This window comes from Ranitomeya imitator, chromosome 6, assembly GCF_032444005.1.
Source record: "Ranitomeya imitator isolate aRanImi1 chromosome 6, aRanImi1.pri, whole genome shotgun sequence".
Lineage (NCBI taxonomy): Eukaryota > Metazoa > Chordata > Amphibia > Anura > Dendrobatidae > Ranitomeya > Ranitomeya imitator.
Genome location: NC_091287.1, coordinates 24,557,885 through 24,580,056, shown reverse-complemented (window position 1 = coordinate 24,580,056; position 22,172 = coordinate 24,557,885). Strand labels below are relative to the sequence as shown.

The following is a 22,172-nucleotide window of genomic DNA, read 5'->3' as shown; positions in this document are numbered from 1 at the left end:
TCTCCGGCACAAATTTCTATGAAGTTTTTAATTCATCTTAGTAGAATTTGATTAATATTTATTGAAAAAAAAAAAAGTTTTATATTTATAGAAAAATTCTTGGTCTGATCTTGGCTATTAGTCTATCACCTTCGTATCTGGCAATTATACTGTTTACCGTCCATGACCAATCATTGTCGATACCTTTTACTTGGATTAAAGGGGTTGCACACAGGATTAGAAAAACATGGTTGTTTTATTTCAAAAATAGTGCCGCCCCTCTCTGCAGGCTGTGTCTGGTATTGCAGCTCAGCTCTATTGCACTTTTGCCAATAGTCTCAAATGTGCCAAATTCTAAGAAAAAAATCCCAACAAATTCAATCCGGTCCCAGACAAGAGGGTGAGATGTGCATAAACCTTGCCCAAAAGTAGGCTTCCCTAAAAGGGTGAGACTTAAATATGTCCTTTTTCCTGTTTATTTTTTTAAGCAGTAAATTGACAGTAGTTTTTTCCTGTGATTTTATCAGAAAATTGACCATTACATTCTTCCTTGCTTATTTTTTTAAACCAGTATATTGACCAGTATTTTTTTTCCAGTGTTTTTTTAAAAAAAAACAGAAAATTGACCAAAAGTATGGTGTCTACGTTGTAGCACTCTGTGGCTGATATTTCTGTGATTATCCAGTAAATAGGGGCTAGTCCCTGTTCTTTTACCTTATTTAGGTAGTTTTTCAAGTGGAAAATACTATTATCTCCCATAATCTCATGCACAAAGTGAAAGATGTATGATATATATAGCAGTATGGTTCGTACATTGTAGCACTCTGTGGCTGGTACCCTGTGATGCTTCAGTAAATAGGGGCTAGTCCCTGTCCTTTTACCTTATTTTAGTGACTTTTCAAGTGGAAAATATTATTATCTCCCATAATCTCATCCACAAAGTGAAAGATGTATGATATATATAGCAGTATGGTTCGTACATTGTAGCACTCTGTGGCTGATATCCCTGTGATGCTTCAGTAAATATGGGCTAGTCCCTGTCCTTTTACCTAATTTTGGTAGTTTTTCAAGTGGAAAATATTATTATCTCCCATAAACTCCATCCACATAGTGAAAGATGTATGATATATATAGCAGTATGCTTTGTACATTGTAGCGCTCTGTGGCTGATATCCCTGTGATGTCCCAGTAAGTAGGGGCTAGTCCCTGTCCTTTTACCTTATTTTAGTGACTTTTCAAGTGGAAAATGTTATCTCCCGTAATCTCCATCCACATAGTGAAATCTTTATAATATACAGCCTAGTTCCTACACTGTAACCAGATGTGTCTGTTATTGTAATGATGAACCAGAAAGCAGGCGCCGTTCTCCACCCCTTGACGTTATTTCTGTACACCGACCAGTCATTATCATTCATTATTTTTTTAAATAACATCTGGAAGCAATGCATCTTGGGACATAATTATAATAAGTAGATTGACTTGATTCCAAATATGATACTTCTGATCATCTTTGAGATTTCCTTACCGGACTTTTTTGGTCTGGACCCCTTCTCCGCAGTTCTGCTTCAGATCCACATTGGTGACCTTACACACGCTCCACGGTTCTGTGATCCACACGTACTGGTTGCAGTCGCTGTGACACGGGACCACTTCATACACCTGCAGCCCACACAGGAATATATGGATTATTGAATTCAGCTCGGCATGATGGGACGACGGATAAATGCCGGGAAGATGCAATCATCTGATTACATGGAGTCACTGAGAGCCTGGTAAGGTGACACAGCATTGTCTGCAGGTAAAAGCTTTCCTGCCGCCTACAAGATTATTTCATATTGTAATGTGATCTGCAAATGGCGTTTGGAGCCTCTCAGGCCCTCGGCGGCCAGATATCAGATTATTACTGCGTGTTCCCAGAAAATGAAGTCATCTCTATCTGTGCAGTGCGTCCTCTTATCTACCAAGGGGCATTGACAAGAGTGTGGATATCTGGCACTACAAAAGGAACAAATGTAAAACGTAACAAGTGAATTGAATCTGTTATTTAGACAGAAAAAATAATTTTATTTGAATGTGTCCGAAGAAAGCAAACAATTATTGCTAATAATAATAATAATAATAATAATAATAATAAAAAAAATATATATATAAACTGTAACTAACGCAGGATCCACCATTCACCATAGGAAAAGTCAAAGCTCACCTCCTCATCTTGTACAATGACTGATAACTCCTATATATATATATACAGTAGGAAACACAGGATCCACCATTCACAATAGGTGATATCACAGCTCACCTCCTCCTCCTCCTGTACAATGACTGATAACACCTCTATATATAGTAGATAACACAGGAGGATCCATCATTCACAATAGATGATGTCGCAGCTCACCTCCTCCTCCTGTACAATGACTGATAACACCTCTATATACAGTAGATAACACAGGATCCACCATTCACAATAGGTGATGTCACAGCTCACCTCCTCCTCCTGTACAATGACTGATATCACCTCTATATACAGTAGATAACACAGGATCCACCATTCACAATAGGTGATGTCACAGCTCACCTCCTCCTCCTGTACAATGCCTGATAACATCTCTATATTCAGTAGATAACACAGGATCCACCATTCACAATAGGAGATATCACAGCTCACCTCCTCCTCCTGTACAATGCCTGATAACATCTCTATATTCAGTAGATAACACAGGATCCACCATTCACAATAGGAGATATCACAGCTCACCTCCTCCTCCTGTACAATGTCTGATAACACCTCTATATACAGTAGATAACACAGGATCCACCAATCACAATAGGTTATGTCACAGCTCACCTCCTCCTACTGTACATTAATGTTTGTCCTGATGAGAGCATGCTCAGTAAATACTTCAGTACAATCCACTAGGGTCTGAGGCAGCGTGCTGATGCTAATGTCCATGTGACAGACAGGACATAAACTCTAATACTAGGTCTTTTGGTCCGTGTGCAACATTTAACATAAATCCTGACTACAATGGGCCTTTTTCTGATGTTGGCATCAACATTCCGGAAACTCTTATTCTTTGCTAAGGGCACAGATTTCTACCAGCTCCCTTCAGATAACTGGGGCAGCGGCAAAACTTTTGCAACAAATTTGCTGAATATGATTAATCCCTACAAGACGTACTACGAGCTTTATTAAGTGAATCCACAGCACAATTTGCTGGTGCGGGGCAGACATATCAGTAATTATTCACTATTTGCATTGCCAAAAAAAGTTCTGATCTGATTCCTTACCTGAGCCTGTGAAGCACATGGGAATGCAAAAACAGAGGGAGAAAAAGAAGATAAGGCGTAATTAGAAAAATGCTAACAATGTAACAAAACATCATCAATAGACTGATCCATATCACATACACTGCATGCATTATATGAGGCTATTGCAGAATTTACACTAAATGTTTTTGAATTTTTTAATATCATCAGATTTTTGGTGACGTGGTGAGAAAATGTTGACTAAAATAAATTAGTAAAATCTGACTATACAGGGTTTGTTTGTAGTCTGTTACCGTGGAGACGCCCAGGGTTCTATTAGAACTGTATACACATAAAGGTACAGTAAGCGATGCCAAAGTTGTTACATATCTATTACTTTAGCTTCACTGGAACAATAAAAAAAAAATTGGTTGCAAAATTGTTCCCACCCTTTAAAACATGATGTTGGAGACAGACGCCTGACAACTAAAAAAAATGAGTTTGTGAAGCTGCAGTTAGAAAATAAACCAGCGCACAATTTAATTAGCTGGAAACGTTTATGATGATGAAGGAAAGAACAAGCCTAAAGCAAGACAGCAAATTAAATTCAGGTACAATAACCTAAATGTACAAATGTGAAATTAGGTTTTTGGCAGCGAGTAAAGTTTTCACGGTTAATACACGGCAGATAGGAATAACCTGGCAGTAACATTCTGCTGGAAAGAAAATGAGTGAATTGTAAAAAAGGCAAATTAATGGTTATTTTTTAAGACATTTAAGGGTATTTTTTTATATTATTTATTTCAGGGTATTGTTCGTTTCATTTTAAAAGTATTATTATTATGTTTAATGTGAGAGTATTATTTTACTTTTACTATATTATTAATTTTTGCCATTAATTTTTTTTTCTATTATCTATCTATTATCTATTATGTATCTATTATCTATCTATCTATTATATATATTATCTATTATTTATCTATCTTTTATCTATCTATTATCTATCTATCTATTATCTATCATCTATCTATCTATCTATCTATTATCTATCATCTATCTGTCTATCTATTATCTATCTATTATCTATCTATTATCTATCTATTATCTATTATCTATCTATCTATTATCTATCTATTATCTATCTATTATCTATCTATTATCTATTATCTATCTATCTATTATCTATCTATTATCTATCTATCTATCTATTATCTATCTATCTATCTATCTATTATCTATCTATCTATTATCTATCTATCATCTATCTATTATCTATTATCTATCTATCTATTATCTATTATCTATCTATCTATCTATCTATCTATTATCTATCTATCTATTATCTATCTATCTATCATCTATCTATTATCTATTATCTATCTATCTATTATCTATCTATCTATCTATTATCTATCTATTATCTATCTATTATCTATTATCTATCTATCTATTATCTCTTTTTCATCTATATACTGTATGTACTAATCAGTCTATTTTCTGAAAAATAAAGTAGCTAAAGATCCTGCACGTATCAAGCACTTGCATATATTGAGGTGACATGTTCTAAAAAAAAATTTGCAACCAAAAATAAGAATAAATCCAATCTCTTGCATCTAAATTTCCTACATTTTAATTACAACATTCTAAATAATAATTATTCGAATTGTCTCTAGAGGGCAGTAGAGACATAGATGTAGTTTCCTTAAATCTGATATTACAAAGAGCAAAGAGGGAAAGAACCAACATAAATGATGTTCATAATTTTGACCAATAGCCTCAAACACATTACAATGTAACAAAATAACAGAAACAGGATACATGACATACGGTATGTTGACAGTTCCAGGAAAAAAGATATGCAGCTTCACGGTGTATTGTAGTATTCCCAGAATATATCCATGTCAAATTATGCATAATCAATAATCATAAAAATAATCTTATGAAAATTTTTCTGAGTGATTAACTAAACAGTGCAACATTCAATAAAACTGCATCAAAAATCTACCTTTTGCTATGGAACAATATGAAGTCCATAATACTGCCTCCATTCATAAGAATATAACTAACATAGTAACATAGTAACATAGTAACATAGTAACATAGTTAGTAAGGCCGAAAAAAGACATTTGTCCATCCAGTTCAGCCTATATTCCATCATAATAAATCCCCAGATCTACGTCCTTCTACAGAACCTAATAATTGTATGATACAATATTGTTCTGCTCCAGGAAGACATCCAGGCCTCTCTTGAACCCCTCGACTGAGTTCGCCATCACCACCTCCTCAGACAAGGAATTCCAGATTCTCACCGCCCTAACAGTAAAGAATCCTCTTCTATGTTGGTGGAAAAACCTTCTCTCCTCCAGACGCAAAGAATGCCCCCCTATAATACTGCTCCTATGTACAAGAATATAACTACTATAATACTGCCCCTATGTACAAGAATATAACTACTATAATACTGCTCCTATGTACAAGAATATAACTACTATAATACTTCTGTTGTGAATTCTGTGGCTGAGTTCACTTCTGTGGTCACAAGTGGTATTGCAGTCTCTGGGCTTCCTCCCTCAGGTGTTTTGGTGAGCTCGTTGGCTGCCTTGCTATTTAGCTCCACCTGAGTCTGTCTTCCTTGCTCCTTGTCAATGTTCCAGTGTTGGATCTGAGCTACTGCATCTTTCCTTGGGCCTGCTGCTCTGCTAGATAAGTGCTTCTAGTTTGTTTTCTGTTTTTTCTGTCCAGCTTGTTATTATCTTTTGCTGGAAGCTCTGAGAAGCAGAGGGGTGCACCGCCGTGCTGTTAGTTCGGCACGGTGGGTCTTTTTGCCCCTTTGCGTGGTTTTCGTTTTAGGGTTTTTTGTAGACTGCATAGTTCTCTTTGCTATCCTCGCTCTGTCTAGAATATCGGGCCTCACTTTGCTGAATCTATTTCATTCCTACGTTTGTCTTTTCATCTTGCTAACAGTCATTATATGTGGGGGGCTGCCTATTCCTTTGGGGTATTTCTCTGAGGTAAGTCAGGCTTGTATTTCTATCTTCAGGCTAGTCAGCTCCTCAGGCAGTGCCGAGTTGCATAGGTAGTTGATAGGCGCAATCCACTGCTGCTTACAGTTGTGTGAGGATAGATCAGGTACTGCAGTCTACAGAGATTCCACGTCTCAGAGCTCGTCCTATTGTTTTGGGTTATTGCCAGATCTCTGTATGTGCGCTGATTACTGCACGCTGTGTTGCCTGATTGCCAGCCATAACAGTACAAGGAGCCATTCAATGATTTCCAATAGAGGGAAAAAAGAAATCCTGACATCATTTTTTTTTCTTAGCTCTGTCTTCAGTCTTTTTTTTCCCCTAGACATTAGAGTGCTTCAGGACACAGCTGTGGACATGGATATTCAGGCTCTGTGCTCCTCAATGGATAATCTCGTTGTAAATGTACAAAAGATTCAAGATACTATTGATCAGAAATCGATGCTAGAACCAAGAATTCCGATTCCTGATTTGTTTTTTGGTGACAGAACTAAGTTCCTGAGCTTCAGAAATAATTGTAAGCTATTTTTGGCCTTGAAACCTCATTCTTCTGGTAATCCTATTCAACAGGTTTTGATTATTATTTCTTTTTTGCGCGGCGACCCACAGGACTGGGCGTTTTCTCTTGCACCAGGAGATTCTGCATTGAGTAATGTTGATGCATTTTTCCAGGCGCTGGGATTGCTTTACGATGAGCCTAATTCAGTGGATCAAGCTGAGAAAAATCTGCTGGCTTTATGCCAGGGTCAGGATGATGTAGAAGTATATTGTCAGAAATTTAGGAAATGGTCAGTACTCACTCTGTGGAATGAATCTGCACTAGCGGCTTTGTTCAGAAAGGGTCTCTCTGAAGCTCTTAAGGATGTAATGGTGGGATTTCCTATGCCTGCTGGTTTGAATGAGTCTATGTCCTTGGCCATTCAGATCGGTCGTCGCTTGCGCGAGCGTAAATCTGTGCACCATCTGGCGGTATTGTCTGAGAGTAAGCCTGAGCCTATGCAGTGCGACAGGACTATGACTAAAGTAGAACGGCACGAACACAGACGTCTGAACAGACTGTGTTTCTATTGTGGTGATTCTACTCATGCTATTTCTAATTGTCCTGAACGCACTAGGCGGTTCGATAGCTCTGCCGTTATTGGTACTGTACAGTCCAAATTCCTTTTGTCCATTACCTTAATGTGCTCTTTGTCATCATATTCTGTCATGGCGTTTGTGGATTCAGGCGCTGCCCTGAATCTGATGGATTTGGATTATGCTAAACGTTGTGGATTTTTCTTGGAGCCTTTGCGGTGTCCTATTCCGTTGAGAGGAATTGATGCTACACCTCTGGCCAAGAATAAGCCTCAGTACTGGGCCCAGCTGACCATGTGCATGGCTCCTGCACATCAGGAAGTTATTCGCTTTTTGGTACTGCATAATTTGCATGATGTGGTCGTGTTGGGGTTGCCATGGCTACAAACCCATAATCCAGTATTGGATTGGAACTCTATGTCGGTAACCAGCTGGGGTTGTCAGGGAGTACATGGTGATGTTCCATTTTTGTCTATTTCGTCATCCATTCCTTCTGACATCCCAGAGTTCTTGTCGGACTTTCAGGATGTATTTGAAGAGTCCAAGTCTGATGCCCTTCCTCCGCATAGGAATTGTGATTGTGCTATCGATTTGATTCCTGGTAGTAAATTCCCTAAGGGTCGTTTATTTAATTTGTCCGTACCTGAACACACCGCTATGCGCAGTTATGTGAAGGAGTCCCTGGAGAAGGGACATATTCGCCCATCGTCGTCACCATTGGGAGCAGGGTTCTTTTTTGTAGCCAAGAAGGATGGTTCGCTAAGACCGTGTATTGATTACCGCCTTCTTAATAAGATCACTGTTAAGTTTCAGTATCCCTTGCCATTGATTTCTGACTTGTTTGCTCGGATTAAGGGGGCTAGTTGGTTTACTAAGATTGATCTTCGTGGTGCGTATAATCTGGTGAGAATCAGGCAGGGAGATGAATGGAAAACGGCATTTAATACGCCCGAGGGTCATTTTGAGTATCTGGTGATGCCGTTCGGACTTGCCAATGCTCCATCTGTTTTTCAGTCTTTTATGCATGACATTTTCCGTGAGTATCTGGATAAATTCTTGATTGTTTACTTGGATGACATTTTGATCTTCTCAGATGATTGGGAGTCTCATGTGAAGCAAGTCAGAATGGTTTTCCAGGTACTGCGTGCTAATTCCTTGTTCGTGAAGGGATCAAAGTGTCTCTTCGGTGTGCAGAAAGTTTCATTTTTGGGGTTCATCTTTTCCCCTTCTACTATCGAGATGGATCCGGTTAAGGTTCAGGCCATCCAGGATTGGACTCAGCCGACATCTCTAAAAAGTTTGCAGAAATTCCTGGGCTTTGCTAATTTTTATCGTCGCTTCATCTGTAATTTTTCTAGCATTGCCAGACCATTGACCGATTTGACCAAGAAGGGTGCTGATTTGGTTAATTGGTCTTCTGCTGCCGTGGAAGCTTTTCAGGAGTTGAAGCGTCGTTTTTGCTGTGCCCCTGTGTTGTGTCAACCTGATGTTTCTCTTCCGTTCCAGGTCGAGGTTGATGCTTCTGAGATTGGTGCAGGGGCGGTTTTGTCACAGAGAGGTTCTGGTTGCTCAGTGTTCAAACCATGTGCTTTCTTTTCCAGGAAATTTTCTGCTGCTGAGCGTAATTATGATGTGGGCAACCGAGAGTTGCTGGCCATGAAGTGGGCATTCGAGGAGTGGCGTCATTGGCTTGAGGGTGCTAAGCATCGCGTGGTGGTTTTGACTGATCATAAGAACCTTACTTATCTTGAGTCTGCCAAGCGCTTGAATCCTAGACAGGCCCGTTGGTCGTTATTTTTTGCTCGTTTTGATTTTGTGATTTCATACCTTCCGGGCTCTAAAAATGTGAAGGCGGATGCTCTGTCTAGGAGTTTTGTGCCCGACTCTCCGGGGTTATCTGAGCCGGCGAGTATCCTCAAGGAAGGAGTCATTGTGTCTGCCATCTCCCCTGATTTGCGGAGAGTGTTGCAGAAATTTCAGGCTAATAAACCTGATCGTTGTCCGGCCGAGAAACTGTTCGTCCCTGATAGGTGGACTAGTAAAGTTATCTCTGAACTTCATTGTTCGGTGCTGGCCGGTCATCCAGGAATCTTTGGTACCAGGGAGTTGGTTGCTAGATCCTTCTGGTGGCCATCTCTGTCACGGGATGTGCGTGCTTTTGTGCAGTCCTGTGGAATTTGTGCTAGGGCTAAGCCCTGCTGTTCACGTGCCAGTGGGTTGCTTTTGCCCTTGCCGGTCCCGAAGAGGCCTTGGACACATATTTCGATGGATTTCTGAGATTCTCAATCCGGTGTCTTTTCGTCTGACCCTCCCAGACTCCTTTTCCATACATAATGTATTCCATAGGTCGTTGTTGAGGAGATACGTGGCACCTATGGTTCCATCTGTGGAGCCTCCTGCCCCTGTTTTGGTGGAGGGGGAATTGGAGTATATTGTGGAGAAGATTTTGGATTCTCGTGTCTCTAGACGGAAACTCCAGTATCTGGTCAAATGGAAGGGTTATGCTCAGGAAGATAATTCCTGGGTTTTTGCCTCTGATGTCCATGCCCCAGATCTTGTTCGTGCCTTTCATGTGGCTCATCCTGGTCGGCCTGGGGGTTCTGGTGAGGGTTCGGTGACCCCTCCTCAAGGGGGGGGTACTGTTGTGAATTCTGTGGCTGAGTTCACTTCTGTGGTCACAAGTGGTATTGCAGTCTCTGGGCTTCCTCCCTCAGGTGTTTTGGTGAGCTCGTTGGCTGCCTTGCTATTTAGCTCCACCTGAGTCTGTCTTCCTTGCTCCTTGTCAATGTTCCAGTGTTGGATCTGAGCTACTGCATCTTTCCTTGGGCCTGCTGCTCTGCTAGATAAGTGCTTCTAGTTTGTTTTCTGTTTTTTCTGTCCAGCTTGTTATTATCTTTTGCTGGAAGCTCTGAGAAGCAAAGGGGTGCACCGCCGTGCTGTTAGTTCGGCACGGTGGGTCTTTTTGCCCCTTTGCGTGGTTTTCGTTTTAGGGTTTTTTGTAGACTGCATAGTTCTCTTTGCTATCCTCGCTCTGTCTAGAATATCGGGCCTCACTTTGCTGAATCTATTTCATTCCTACGTTTGTCTTTTCATCTTGCTAACAGTCATTATATGTGGGGGCTGCCTATTCCTTTGGGGTATTTCTCTGAGGTAAGTCAGGCTTGTATTTCTATCTTCAGGCTAGTCAGCTCCTCAGGCAGTGCCGAGTTGCATAGGTAGTTGATAGGCGCAATCCACTGCTGCTTCCAGTTGTGTGAGGATAGATCAGGTACTGCAGTCTACAGAGATTCCACGTCTCAGAGCTCGTCCTATTGTTTTGGGTTATTGCCAGATCTCTGTATGTGCGCTGATTACTGCACGCTGTGTTGCCTGATTGCCAGCCATAACATACTTCCTCATGTACAAGAATATAACTACTATAATACTGCCCCTATGTACAAGAATATAACTACTATAATACTGCTCCTATGTACAAGAATATAACTACTATAATACTGCATCTATGTACAAGAATATAACTACTATAATACAGCCCCTATGTACAAGAATATAACTACTATAATACTGCTCCCTATGTACAGGAATATAACTACTATAATACTTCCTCATGTACAAGAATATAACTACTATAATACTGCATCTATGTACAAGAATATAACTACTATAATACTGCTCCTATGTACAAGAATATAACTACTATAATACTGCATCTATGTACAAGAATATAACTACTATAATACAGCCCCTATGTACAAGAATATAACTACTATAATACTGCTCCCTATGTACAGGAATATAACTACTATAATACTGCCCCTATGTACAAGAATATAACTACTATAATACTGCATCTATGTACAAGAATATAACTACTATAATACTGCTCCTATGTACAAGAATATAACTACTATAATACTGCATCTATGTACAAGAATATAACTACTATAATACTGCCCCTATGTACAAGAATATAACTACTATAATACAGCCCCTATGTACAAGAATATAACTACTATAATACTGCTCCCTATGTACAGGAATATAACTACTATAATACTGCCCCTATGTACAAGAATATAACTACTATAATACTGCATCTATGTACAAAAATATAACTACTATAATACTGCTCCTATGTACAAGAATATAACTACTATAATACTGCATCTATGTACAAGAATATAACTACTATAATACTGCTCCTATGTACAAGAATATAACTACTATCATACTGCATCTATGTACAAGAATATAACTACTATAATACAGCCCCTATGTACAAGAATATAACTACTATAATACTGCTCCCTATGTACAGGAATATAACTACTATAATACTGCCCCTATGTACAAGAATATAACTACTATAATACTGCATCTATGTACAAGAATATAACTACTATAATACTGCTCCTATGTACAAGAATATAACTACTATAATACTGCATCTATGTACAAGAATATAACTACTATAATACTGCTCCTATGTACAAGAATATAACTACTATAATACTGTTATTATGTACAAGAATATGACTACTATAATACTGCTCCTATGTACAAGAATATAACTACTATAATACTGCCCATATGTACAGGAATATAACTACTATAATACTGCCTCTATATACAAGAATATAACTACTATAATACTGCCCTCTATGTGCAAGAATATGACTACTATAATACTGCTAATATGTACAAGAATATAACTACTATAATACTCCCCATATGTACAGGAATATAACTACTATAATACTGCTCCCTATGTAGAAGAATATAACTACTATAATACTGCCTCTATGTACAAGAATATAACTACTATAATACTGCCCCTATGTACAAGAATATAACTACTATAATACTGCCCATATGTACAAGAATATAACTACTATAATACTGCCCCTATGTACAAGAATATAACTACCATAATACTGCCCCTATGTACAAGAATATAACTACTATAATACTTCTCCTATGTACAAGAATATAACTACTATAATACTGCTCCTATGTACAAGATTATAACTACTATAACACTGCCCCTATGTACAAGAATATAACTACTATAATACTGCCCCTATGTGTAAGAATATAACTACTATAATACTGCTCCTATGTACAAGAATATAACTACTATAATACTGCTTCTATGTACAAGAATATAACTACTATAATACTGCTCCTATGTACAAGATTATAACTACTATAACACTGCTCCTATGTACAAGAATATAACTACTATAATACTGCCCCTATGTACAAGAATATGACTACTATAATACTGCTCCTATGTACAAGAATATAACTACTATAATACTGCTTCTATGTACAAGAATATAACTACTATAATACTGCCCCTATGTACAAGAATATAACTACTATAATACTGCCCCTATGTACAAGAATATAACTACTATAATACTGCTTCTATGTACAAGAATATAACTACTATAATACTGCCCCTATGTACAAGAATATAACTACTATAATACTGCCCCTATGTACAAGAATATAGCTACTATAATACTGCTTCTATGTACAAGAATATAACTACTATAATACTGCCCCTATGTACAAGAATATAACTACTATAATACTGCTCCTATGTACAAGAATATAACTACTATAATACTGCTCCTATATACAAGAATATAACTACTATAGTGCTGCCCCTATGTACAAGAATATAACTACTATAATACTGCATCTATGTACAAGAATATAACTACTATAATACTGCTCCTATGTACAAGAATATAACTACTATAATACTGTTATTATGTACAAGAATATGACTACTATAATACTGCTCCTATATACAAGAATATAACTACTATAATACTGCTCCTATGTACAAGAATATAACTACTATAATACTGTTATTATGTACAAGAATATAACTACTATAATACTGCTCCTATGTACAAGAATATAACTACTATAATACTGCCCATATGTACAGGAATATAACTACTATAATACTGCTCCTATGTACAAGAATATAACTACTATAATACTGCTCCTATGTACAAGAATATAACTACTATAATACTGCCCCTATGTACAAGAATATAACTACTATAATACTGCTCCTATGTACAAGAATATAACTACTATAATACTGCTCCTATATACAAGAATATAACTACTATAGTGCTGCCCCTATGTACAAGAATATAACTACTATAATACTGCATCTATGTACAAGAATATAACTACTATAATACTGCTCCTATGTACAAGAATATAACTACTATAATACTGTTATTATGTACAAGAATATGACTACTATAATACTGCTCCTATATACAAGAATATAACTACTATAATACTGCTCCTATGTACAAGAATATAACTACTATAATACTGTTATTATGTACAAGAATATAACTACTATAATACTGCTCCTATGTACAAGAATATAACTACTATAATACTGCCCATATGTACAGGAATATAACTACTATAATACTGCTCCTATGTACAAGAATATAACTACTATAATACTGCTCCTATATACAAGAATATAACTACTATAATACTGCCCTCTATGTGCAAGAATATGACTACTATAATACTGCTCCTATATACAAGAATATAACTACTATAGTGCTGCCCCTATGTACAAGAATATAACTACTATAATACTGTCGATAAAGACAAGGATGCAAGCCTAAATTGCTATGAAAACTTTCGCATGTACTTTTAAAAAATCTCAGAAAATGTTTAATAAAAGATATATTCACACTGTGGACATTATCTTTATCATATAGAGAGTTTTATTTTATGTATATACATCTGCCGTTAATTGCTACAACAGTTACATTTACAAGATCTCCATGTTGACGGTTATGAAAATGGTTCATTATAACGGAAATCCCCTCGGCTCCCCTCTAATTTGAAGCCACGTTGATGGATTGTCATAATTAATAGACACTTTAATGCCACATGTAATGTATCTCATATTTATGCTAATGTGCTATTCAAATGTGCAACATGAATAATTCACCATCCAGAGGAACATTCTGAGAACCGTCTCTCGGCAGAGAGCAGATCTGTCAGTAGCAAAGTAAATCAGGTATAGATGACATATGAAGACATTTCTTAAAATGTTTTTTTCTTTTTTTCTAATCTGTGCCCCGTCACACACCGCCTCACCGCAATCATGAGACTGGTGGAACTGCAGATGTAGAAAATATCTCATCCTTGAAGTTATTGAAAAGTTTTTCACAAAGGAAATGTTTTCCTGGAGCATTGCCAACTTTATGGGATATCAAGTCGTAACTTAGTAGAGATACTTAAAGGGGTTTTTACACGAACAAAAGTTTATTTTATTCGCTAGATCTTGGAATAATAATAATTTTAACAATTGGATGTGATTAAAAAAATATTACTGCGCTGAGATAATCTTATAAATGTTCCCCTGCTATGTACTGTGTAATGGTTGTGTTTAACAGTACAGGAACATGGTCTGATCATACCACAGCTCCTGGGCAGGGGAGCACTCAAAAGAGAGTATACAGACAGTTTCACAACAGGGGACCACAGCTGATTCTGAAAAGTAAAACATTGTTTAAAAAAAGGCAGTGAATTGTTTTAACTCACAAAAAGAATCAGCTGTGATCCCGTGCTGTAATATCTGTATAGTCTTTTGCTTCCTCCCCTGCCCAGGAGATGTGGTATGATCAGACCATGTTCCTGTACGACACACCAAAAAAGACTACCTTCACATAAGGGCCAGTATTAAAAAATAACTTTTATTGATAAACAATACTGTTAAAAATAACATTGGTGAGGAAAAACACCTATGACACAGGAAAAAAGGTGGGTAGTCCAGGAAGGCTCCACAGCATATAGGACAAAATACAAACATGCGTCCACTGGTGTATGTATTTAGTCAGTTTGAGTGCGGCATTCTCACTATTGGTCCTTTGTTATTTAAATATGATCTTCAGCTGGCACCTAACCACCCCCAGACGAAGCATTTCCAGCGAAACGCGCGTCGGGTGTGGTGGGTCCCCAGGAGCGCTCCTATCTTTGGTAACTATACCTTTTATGCTGTACTAAATGTCTTATATTTACTATTATATGACTACCTATGCTGCTATTTACGGGTACATGAGTACTTGCACATGAACACTTGTTTGTATTTTGTCCTATATGCTGTGGAGCCTTCCTGGACTACCCACCTTTTTTCCTGTGTCATAGGTGTTTTTCCTCACCAATGTTATTTTTAACAGTATTGTTTATCAATAAAAGTTATTTTTTAGTACTGGCCCTTATGTGAAGGTAGTCTTTTTTGGTGTGTCTATATATATACTTCATGGCCATATATTGGGGATACTATTAGGTGTTTTCCATGTTCCTGTACGGTTGAACCCGACCATTACACAGTGCACAGCAGGGGCACATTTATGAGATTATCTCAGCACGGGGACATTTTATTTAATCACTTCCTATTGTGGACCTTATTTTCATTCCATGATCTAGAGAATAAAATCAACTTTTGTTCGCAGGAAAAATCCCTTTAAGGACCTTTGTCGTATAGCAATGACACTTCTGTACATGGTTGAAGATTTTCTTCTTTCTAGTAGACTCACAATTAGGGGCATACAGTATTAGAAAGTTTTAATTATGGCCACACAAGAGCAGCGGTATAAAACGGCATTGATATATCGGCACTATATGGCGATTTATACGTTTTTTTAGGCTAAAATTAGGATTAAATTGTTATTTGGTCGAGTATGACAAAGCAATGCTCAGACCGGTCGTTGGTCCTTCCGGCTTGTACGCGACAGCATGTATTTCTATGCAGCTGCTACCCTTGGGTCCGTAGAGCCGATGGCCAGTCCAAGCATTGCATTGCGATCCTTGTCCGAGTTTTACGGTGGTCTGATTTTTTTCTTATGGTGACCTGGTGTTTTAGTTGGTGCCAATTTATTGGACGTCATTGTAATTTATTTAATTTTTTTGTATTTAATACTTTTTTTAATTAATTAATTTTTTTTTTCCCCGAGAGGTGTGGGAACTGAAAAATGGCAATACGGGCAGTTCTCAAGTTATGAACATCTGATGTAGTATAGTCGTGAAAAAAACTATGACTCGTTGCTCATCTATCCGGCTGCCCCACAGCCCGCTGTCTGGTCCTCTTCCTTCCGCTATCGTAGGTGGCATTTTTGGCCTCCTCACTGTAGACCAGGACTTTTGGCCATGTTCAGGCTTCGGAGGTCATTGAGCGTCATAAGATCACAGCGCAAATATTGACATCACGAAGTGGCGACCTCACAACTCACAGTGACCTCCGAACCCTAGACACGGCCGTGATTACTGACCTATAGTGCTGAGGTCGGAGATGGAGCACGTAACGGCGGAAAGAAGAAAACCGAATGGCGAGAGCAAGTTGCAGAGTTTCCAGGTGAGTGATTGGCTTTATTTATTTATTTCTACCATTTTCCAGCCCCGTTCCAACGGACCTAGAAATTCGTTGGCCTTGGAAGCCTAAAACGAGCCATTCCAATCACCCTACTTAAATGTTGCTTAAACGCCCCATTCGCAGCTGGCTATGTATCACATGCTATGTATCGATGCTGGCTATGTATCACAGCTGGGATTTTCAGGATGTGGAGCGGGCTCAGCTGCTGAGCCTGCTCAATACACCGGCGCCCGTCTTTACATTCATCTGAACATTTACAAGCCCATTAAAGGGTTTTTAAGCCCTGGTGCCCATGAAACCTATCCAGATTGCAAAAAAAGTTCTCATTGTAAGCAATGAACTGTAGAATATTTAGTTAGTAGTCAGTCACCTGATTGGTATGGTCCAGTTTAGGACAGGGTCTTCCACCATTATAAGGCTTCTCCCGTAGCCATTTGGATCGGACTTTGACTCCACTTCCGCATGATTTGCTGCATCGTGACCAGTTGGACCATTCGCTGAGCTTACAGTCGGAGGGGCAGGGAATAATACACGCTTCTTCTATGTAACCTAAAGTGACAAAGAGGAGGAATAGAAGAGAATGATCAGCAAGAAGAAGGAGGAAAAAAAACATGAATATGAAATTGAGGAACCTAAGGGGTTTATTGACATGGAGCGTAAGAGTTTTGGATACAATTCTGAACACAACAAAACACAAGAAGTTAGAAACCTTCCCATACTTAATTGGTAGCACATTCATTTCAGTAGGCATTGTGCAATACTTAATTTCCCCTGTGGGAGTGCTGCAGAGAAACTGAGAACCTGCTGCCCATTTCCCTCACAGATTACTGCAGATCACTACGGGTCGCAGCAGCTGGACTTGTAGCAGGGATGGACAAGGACAAATAAGAGCTCCTGTTTGTATGAGGGTCACATTCTGCAAGAATATCCCCATTATACACCTGCTTTAACAGTACTTAATGCTGTTATTTCTCTAGATCATGGATGGACAGTCTTAATTTCACCCCAGCTGATATTTCTTTTAGTCTATGGTAGTGAAGAAACTAATGGTAATCTCCCTGGTGGTCAAGAGTACCAAAGGATTCTATAATCCCCAACAGATCTATCTACAGTATCAAAGTCAATGGCTGCTCACTCACCCCAGTCCCACAAGCTCGCTGCCTCGGGGTAATCCTTGACACTGATCTCTCCTTCAAACCACATATCCAAGCTTTCCACTTCCTGACGACTTCAACTCAAAAATATTTTGCAGATCCGTACATTCCTTAATCAAGAATCTGCAAAAACACTAGTGTGCGCCCTCATCATCTCCCGCCTCCACTACTGCAACCTCCTGCCCTGTGGCCTCTCTTCTAACACTGTCGCACCCCTGCCCGACTAATCCACCTGTGCCCCTGCTGTTCCCCTGCCTCTCCTTTCTGTCAATCCCTTTACTGGCTCCCCATCACCCAGAGTCTCCAGTTCAAAGCCCTAATCATGTGTCACGATGGTGTCCAGTCCCCTTGGGAGGAATGAAGGTAGACCGTCAAGTCGAGTAATGAATCGCAGATAGTCTTTAGATTGGTGTGGTATGTGTCCCATATTAAATGGATTTAGTTTTCTCTGGTGCTGAAAAGGTTAATGACCCTTTCTATGCTGGTCAGAAACATGCTTCTGAACTGGTCATTACCTCTTCCTATAAAAACTGGTCAGACCTTCTTGTCCCTGCTGGTGAAAGATTTGTCTTCCTGTGCTGTGTGCTAAAGTAAAGTGGTTGGAGTAGAGTTGTTGTAGTAGTGATCTGTAGTTTAATGTTGTATGTGTTTATCTCCTGGTCCCTTTTCCCATTTAGTTTATTCCTCCCTGTCCCGATCCTCCTCCCTATTGTTGGTTAGTGCTTTTGCATGATAGAGGTTTTCTGTTATTCCGGTTATGTCTTTGTGTCTTGTTTACCTTACATTTCTGTCCCATGCCTCATGGGGTGGGGAAGGGAAAAGATCAGGGATTAACCAGAGCACTGTAAAGTTGGAGACTCGGGCCTCTCTACCCTCAACAGTACCCCAGGGCAGGGATAGTTATGGTCCCAGTTCCAGTGATTGTTTGAGGCCCCCCTTCCTTACCAAAGATGTAACAGCATGACACCATGACATACAAAGCCATCCACAACCTGGGTCCTCCATACATCTGTGACCTTGTGTCCCGGTTCTTACCTGCACACAACCTCCGATCCTCACAAGATCTCCTTCTCTACTCCCCTCTTATCTCCTCTTCCCACAATCGCATACAAGACTTCTCCCGTGCTTCCCCCATACTCTGGAACGTTCTACCCCAACATATCAGACTTGCGTCTACCATGGAAACTTTCAAAAGGAACCTGAAGACCGACCTCTTCTGACAAGACTACAACCTGCAGCAACCACCGATCGACCAAACCGCCGCATGACCAGCTCTACCCTCACCTACTGTATCCTCACCCATCCCTTGTAGATTGTGAACCCTCGTGGGCAGGGTCCTCTCTCCTACTGTACCAGTCGGTGACATGTACTGTTTAAGATTACTGTATTTTTTTTTTATTATGTATACCACTTTTCACATGTAAAGCGCCATGGAATAAATTATGCTTTAATAATAATAAATAATAAATAATAAATAATAAAATAACATCCATGGTGGTCTGGGTCAGAAAAGTGGTTACTGGTATCATATCATGTGGGCTATGACAATTAAGGAATTAATGATCACTTGCCTGGTGGGCTATGGTTGTGAATGAATTAATACTGCTATTCTAAGGTCTTGGGCAGTGGAGGGGTTACTGGTGCCATGTTGACTGGGACAATGAAGAGATTCAGGATAGCATCCCTGGTGGGCTAGGGTTGTGAAGGAACTAATAATCCTATTCTAAGGTCTAGGGCAGTGGAGGGGTTACTGGTGCCATGTTGACTGGGACAATGAAGAGATTCAGGATAGCATCCCTGGTGGGCTAGGGTTGTGAAGGAACTAATAATCCTATTCTAAGGTCTAGGGCAGTGGAGGGGTTACTGGTGCCATGTTGACTGGGACAATGAAGAGATTCAGGATAGCATCCCTGGTGGGCTAGGGTTGTGAAGGAACTAATAATCCTATTCTAAGGTCTAGGGCAGTGGAGGGGTTACTGGTGCCATGTTGACTGGGACAATGAAGAGATTCAGGATAGCATCCCTGGTGGGCTAGGGTTGTGAAGGAACTAATAATCCTATTCTAAGGTCTAGGGCAGTGGAGGGGTTACTGGTGCCATGTTGACTGGGACAATGAAGAGATTCAGGATAGCATCCCTGGTGGGCTAGGGTTGTGAAGGAATTAATAATCCTCTTCTAAGGTCTAGGGCAGTTGAGGGGTCACTGGTGCCATCCCATGTAGACTAGGACAATGAAGGGATTCATGATAGCTACTTTTTAATCTAGGTAATGTGTTGTCAGTTTTGTATTGCTTTATGAATTTTGTCACGTGTGAGTGTTTAGTTTTATCCTCCATGTGCAGATGTTTCTTATATCCCTTTTTCCCCTGATTTACATGCTGATATTTCTCCATTACTAGTTGTTGTACGTGTTGACCTGACTTATTTGCGAATGTTTTTTGCATTATCCTTCAATCTGAGTCAATTCCGGGTGTTTTTTTTGTATTCCTTTGTTACCTGTGTCATAACTAAGTTTTTTGTATTACTTTTTGACTTAAGTCATATTTGTATTTTCTTTTTTTCTTTTTTGTTTTTAATTTTTTTTTTTTATTCAGTTGATGGATTGTGCTTGCAATTCAGTTATTATCTTAGTACATACAAAGGGGAATAGAAAGAATGGAGTCTATTGGAAAGTTTTACATGTTTTTATCTTTTTTTCTTAGGAAGAAAATACTTTTTTTTCTTATCTGTATGACACAGAAAATCTAGATGTAGACTCTACTAAATTCATATCTCCGGAGCTGAAAAATATTATAATCTCCGTAGCAGAAAGTAATATATCAAACGGAAATCAGAGCCTACTATCTCCCCGTGTAATCCAATAAAACATTTTATTACTTGTATCGCACATTAAATTATACTGAGAGCATGCATAATTAATTGGGTCTATATCTTACTGCATCTTCACATGTAGGGCGCCGGCAGTGCCGCTCACTTCAACTTAATCAGCGGTATAAATCATTATCCAAAATTAATTTTCAGTAACTGTGGATTTGCGGTTCCCTCAAAGACGCGGCCCCTTTGGCTTTCTTTACACTCGGAGCTTTATTTAATAACTAAGCTTGAAAACAAAATATTAAAAGCATTTTTTTTAGGGGTTTCGCTTTAGCTGTTGACTTAATCTGGGTAATTCAGTAAAATTGGAAAAATAATATTGGAAGAGAAAACATATTGAGTAGATGAAAAAAAAATTCTCAAAATATCCTACATGGTGAAAAAAAACAAGAATATATAAGAATTTATCTTTTAATATTTAATTAGATATTATTTTATTCTTATTTTGTGTTATTTTTTATTACCATTATCATTATTTTTTATATTAACAGAATATTTATCATTACATATATTATGCAAAATATATTTTTATTTAGATTATTTTATATTATATCATTATGCTGTGTTATTTTTCATCACAATAATTTTTTTGTATTATTAGTATATTTATCATTGCATTCCATCAATTAGAAAATTAAATATTCTGCAAAATGTATTATTTTATTAAATGTTTTTTATATTATATTATTCAGGTGCTCTTTTTTTTAATAACAATTATCATTATTTATTGCTTTTATTATTAGTATATTTATCATTACGTCCAATTAGAAAATGAAATACTATGTAAAATGTATTAATTATTTATTTATTACTACGTTTTTTATATTTTTAAGAAGTGTTAGGGTATGTTCACACGTTCCTGATTTCCATCCTTTTTTTTCAGGACTGTTTTTTAAAAAACTGCAGCTCTTGGCAGAAAACGCAGGTCCTTTTTTTGGTCCTTTTTTTGTCCTTTTTTGATGCGTTTTTTGATCCTTTTTTTGATCCTTTTTTTTATGCAGTTTTCTATGCAGAGTCTGTGTATTTTCTAGGAAGTTTTTTAGGGTTAAAATGGCTGAAAAGACCCTAACCCTACCCCTAACCCTACCCCTAACCCTACCCCTAACCCTACCCCTAACCCTACCCCTAACCCTACCCCTAACCCTATTCTAACCTTAGTGGAAAAAAAAAAATTCTTAATTTTTTTTTATTGTCCCTACCTATGGGGGTGACAAAGGGGGGGGGGGTCATTTACTATTTTTTTTTATTTTGATCACTGAGATAGATTATATCTCAGTGATCAAAATGCACTTTGGAACGAATCTGCCGGCCGGCAGATTCGGCGGGCGCACTGCGCATGCGCCCGCCATTTTGCAAGATGGCGGCGCCCAGGGAGAAGACGGCCGGA

General features: G+C 38.4%; 1 protein-coding gene across 1 annotated transcript in view; it reads right to left on the bottom strand.

Moving 5' to 3' along the window:
* THSD7A (thrombospondin type 1 domain containing 7A) overlaps positions 1-22,172 on the bottom strand; it is a 278,419-nt gene that overhangs the window by 39,021 nt on the left and 217,226 nt on the right. The window contains exons 15-17 of the mRNA XM_069729330.1: positions 17,129-17,307; positions 3,268-3,273; positions 1,505-1,638 (exon numbers count right to left, since the gene is read on the bottom strand). Coding sequence (XP_069585431.1) covers positions 1,505-1,638; positions 3,268-3,273; positions 17,129-17,307 — 319 coding nt within the window. The remainder of the gene's footprint in view (positions 1-1,504; positions 1,639-3,267; positions 3,274-17,128; positions 17,308-22,172) is intronic.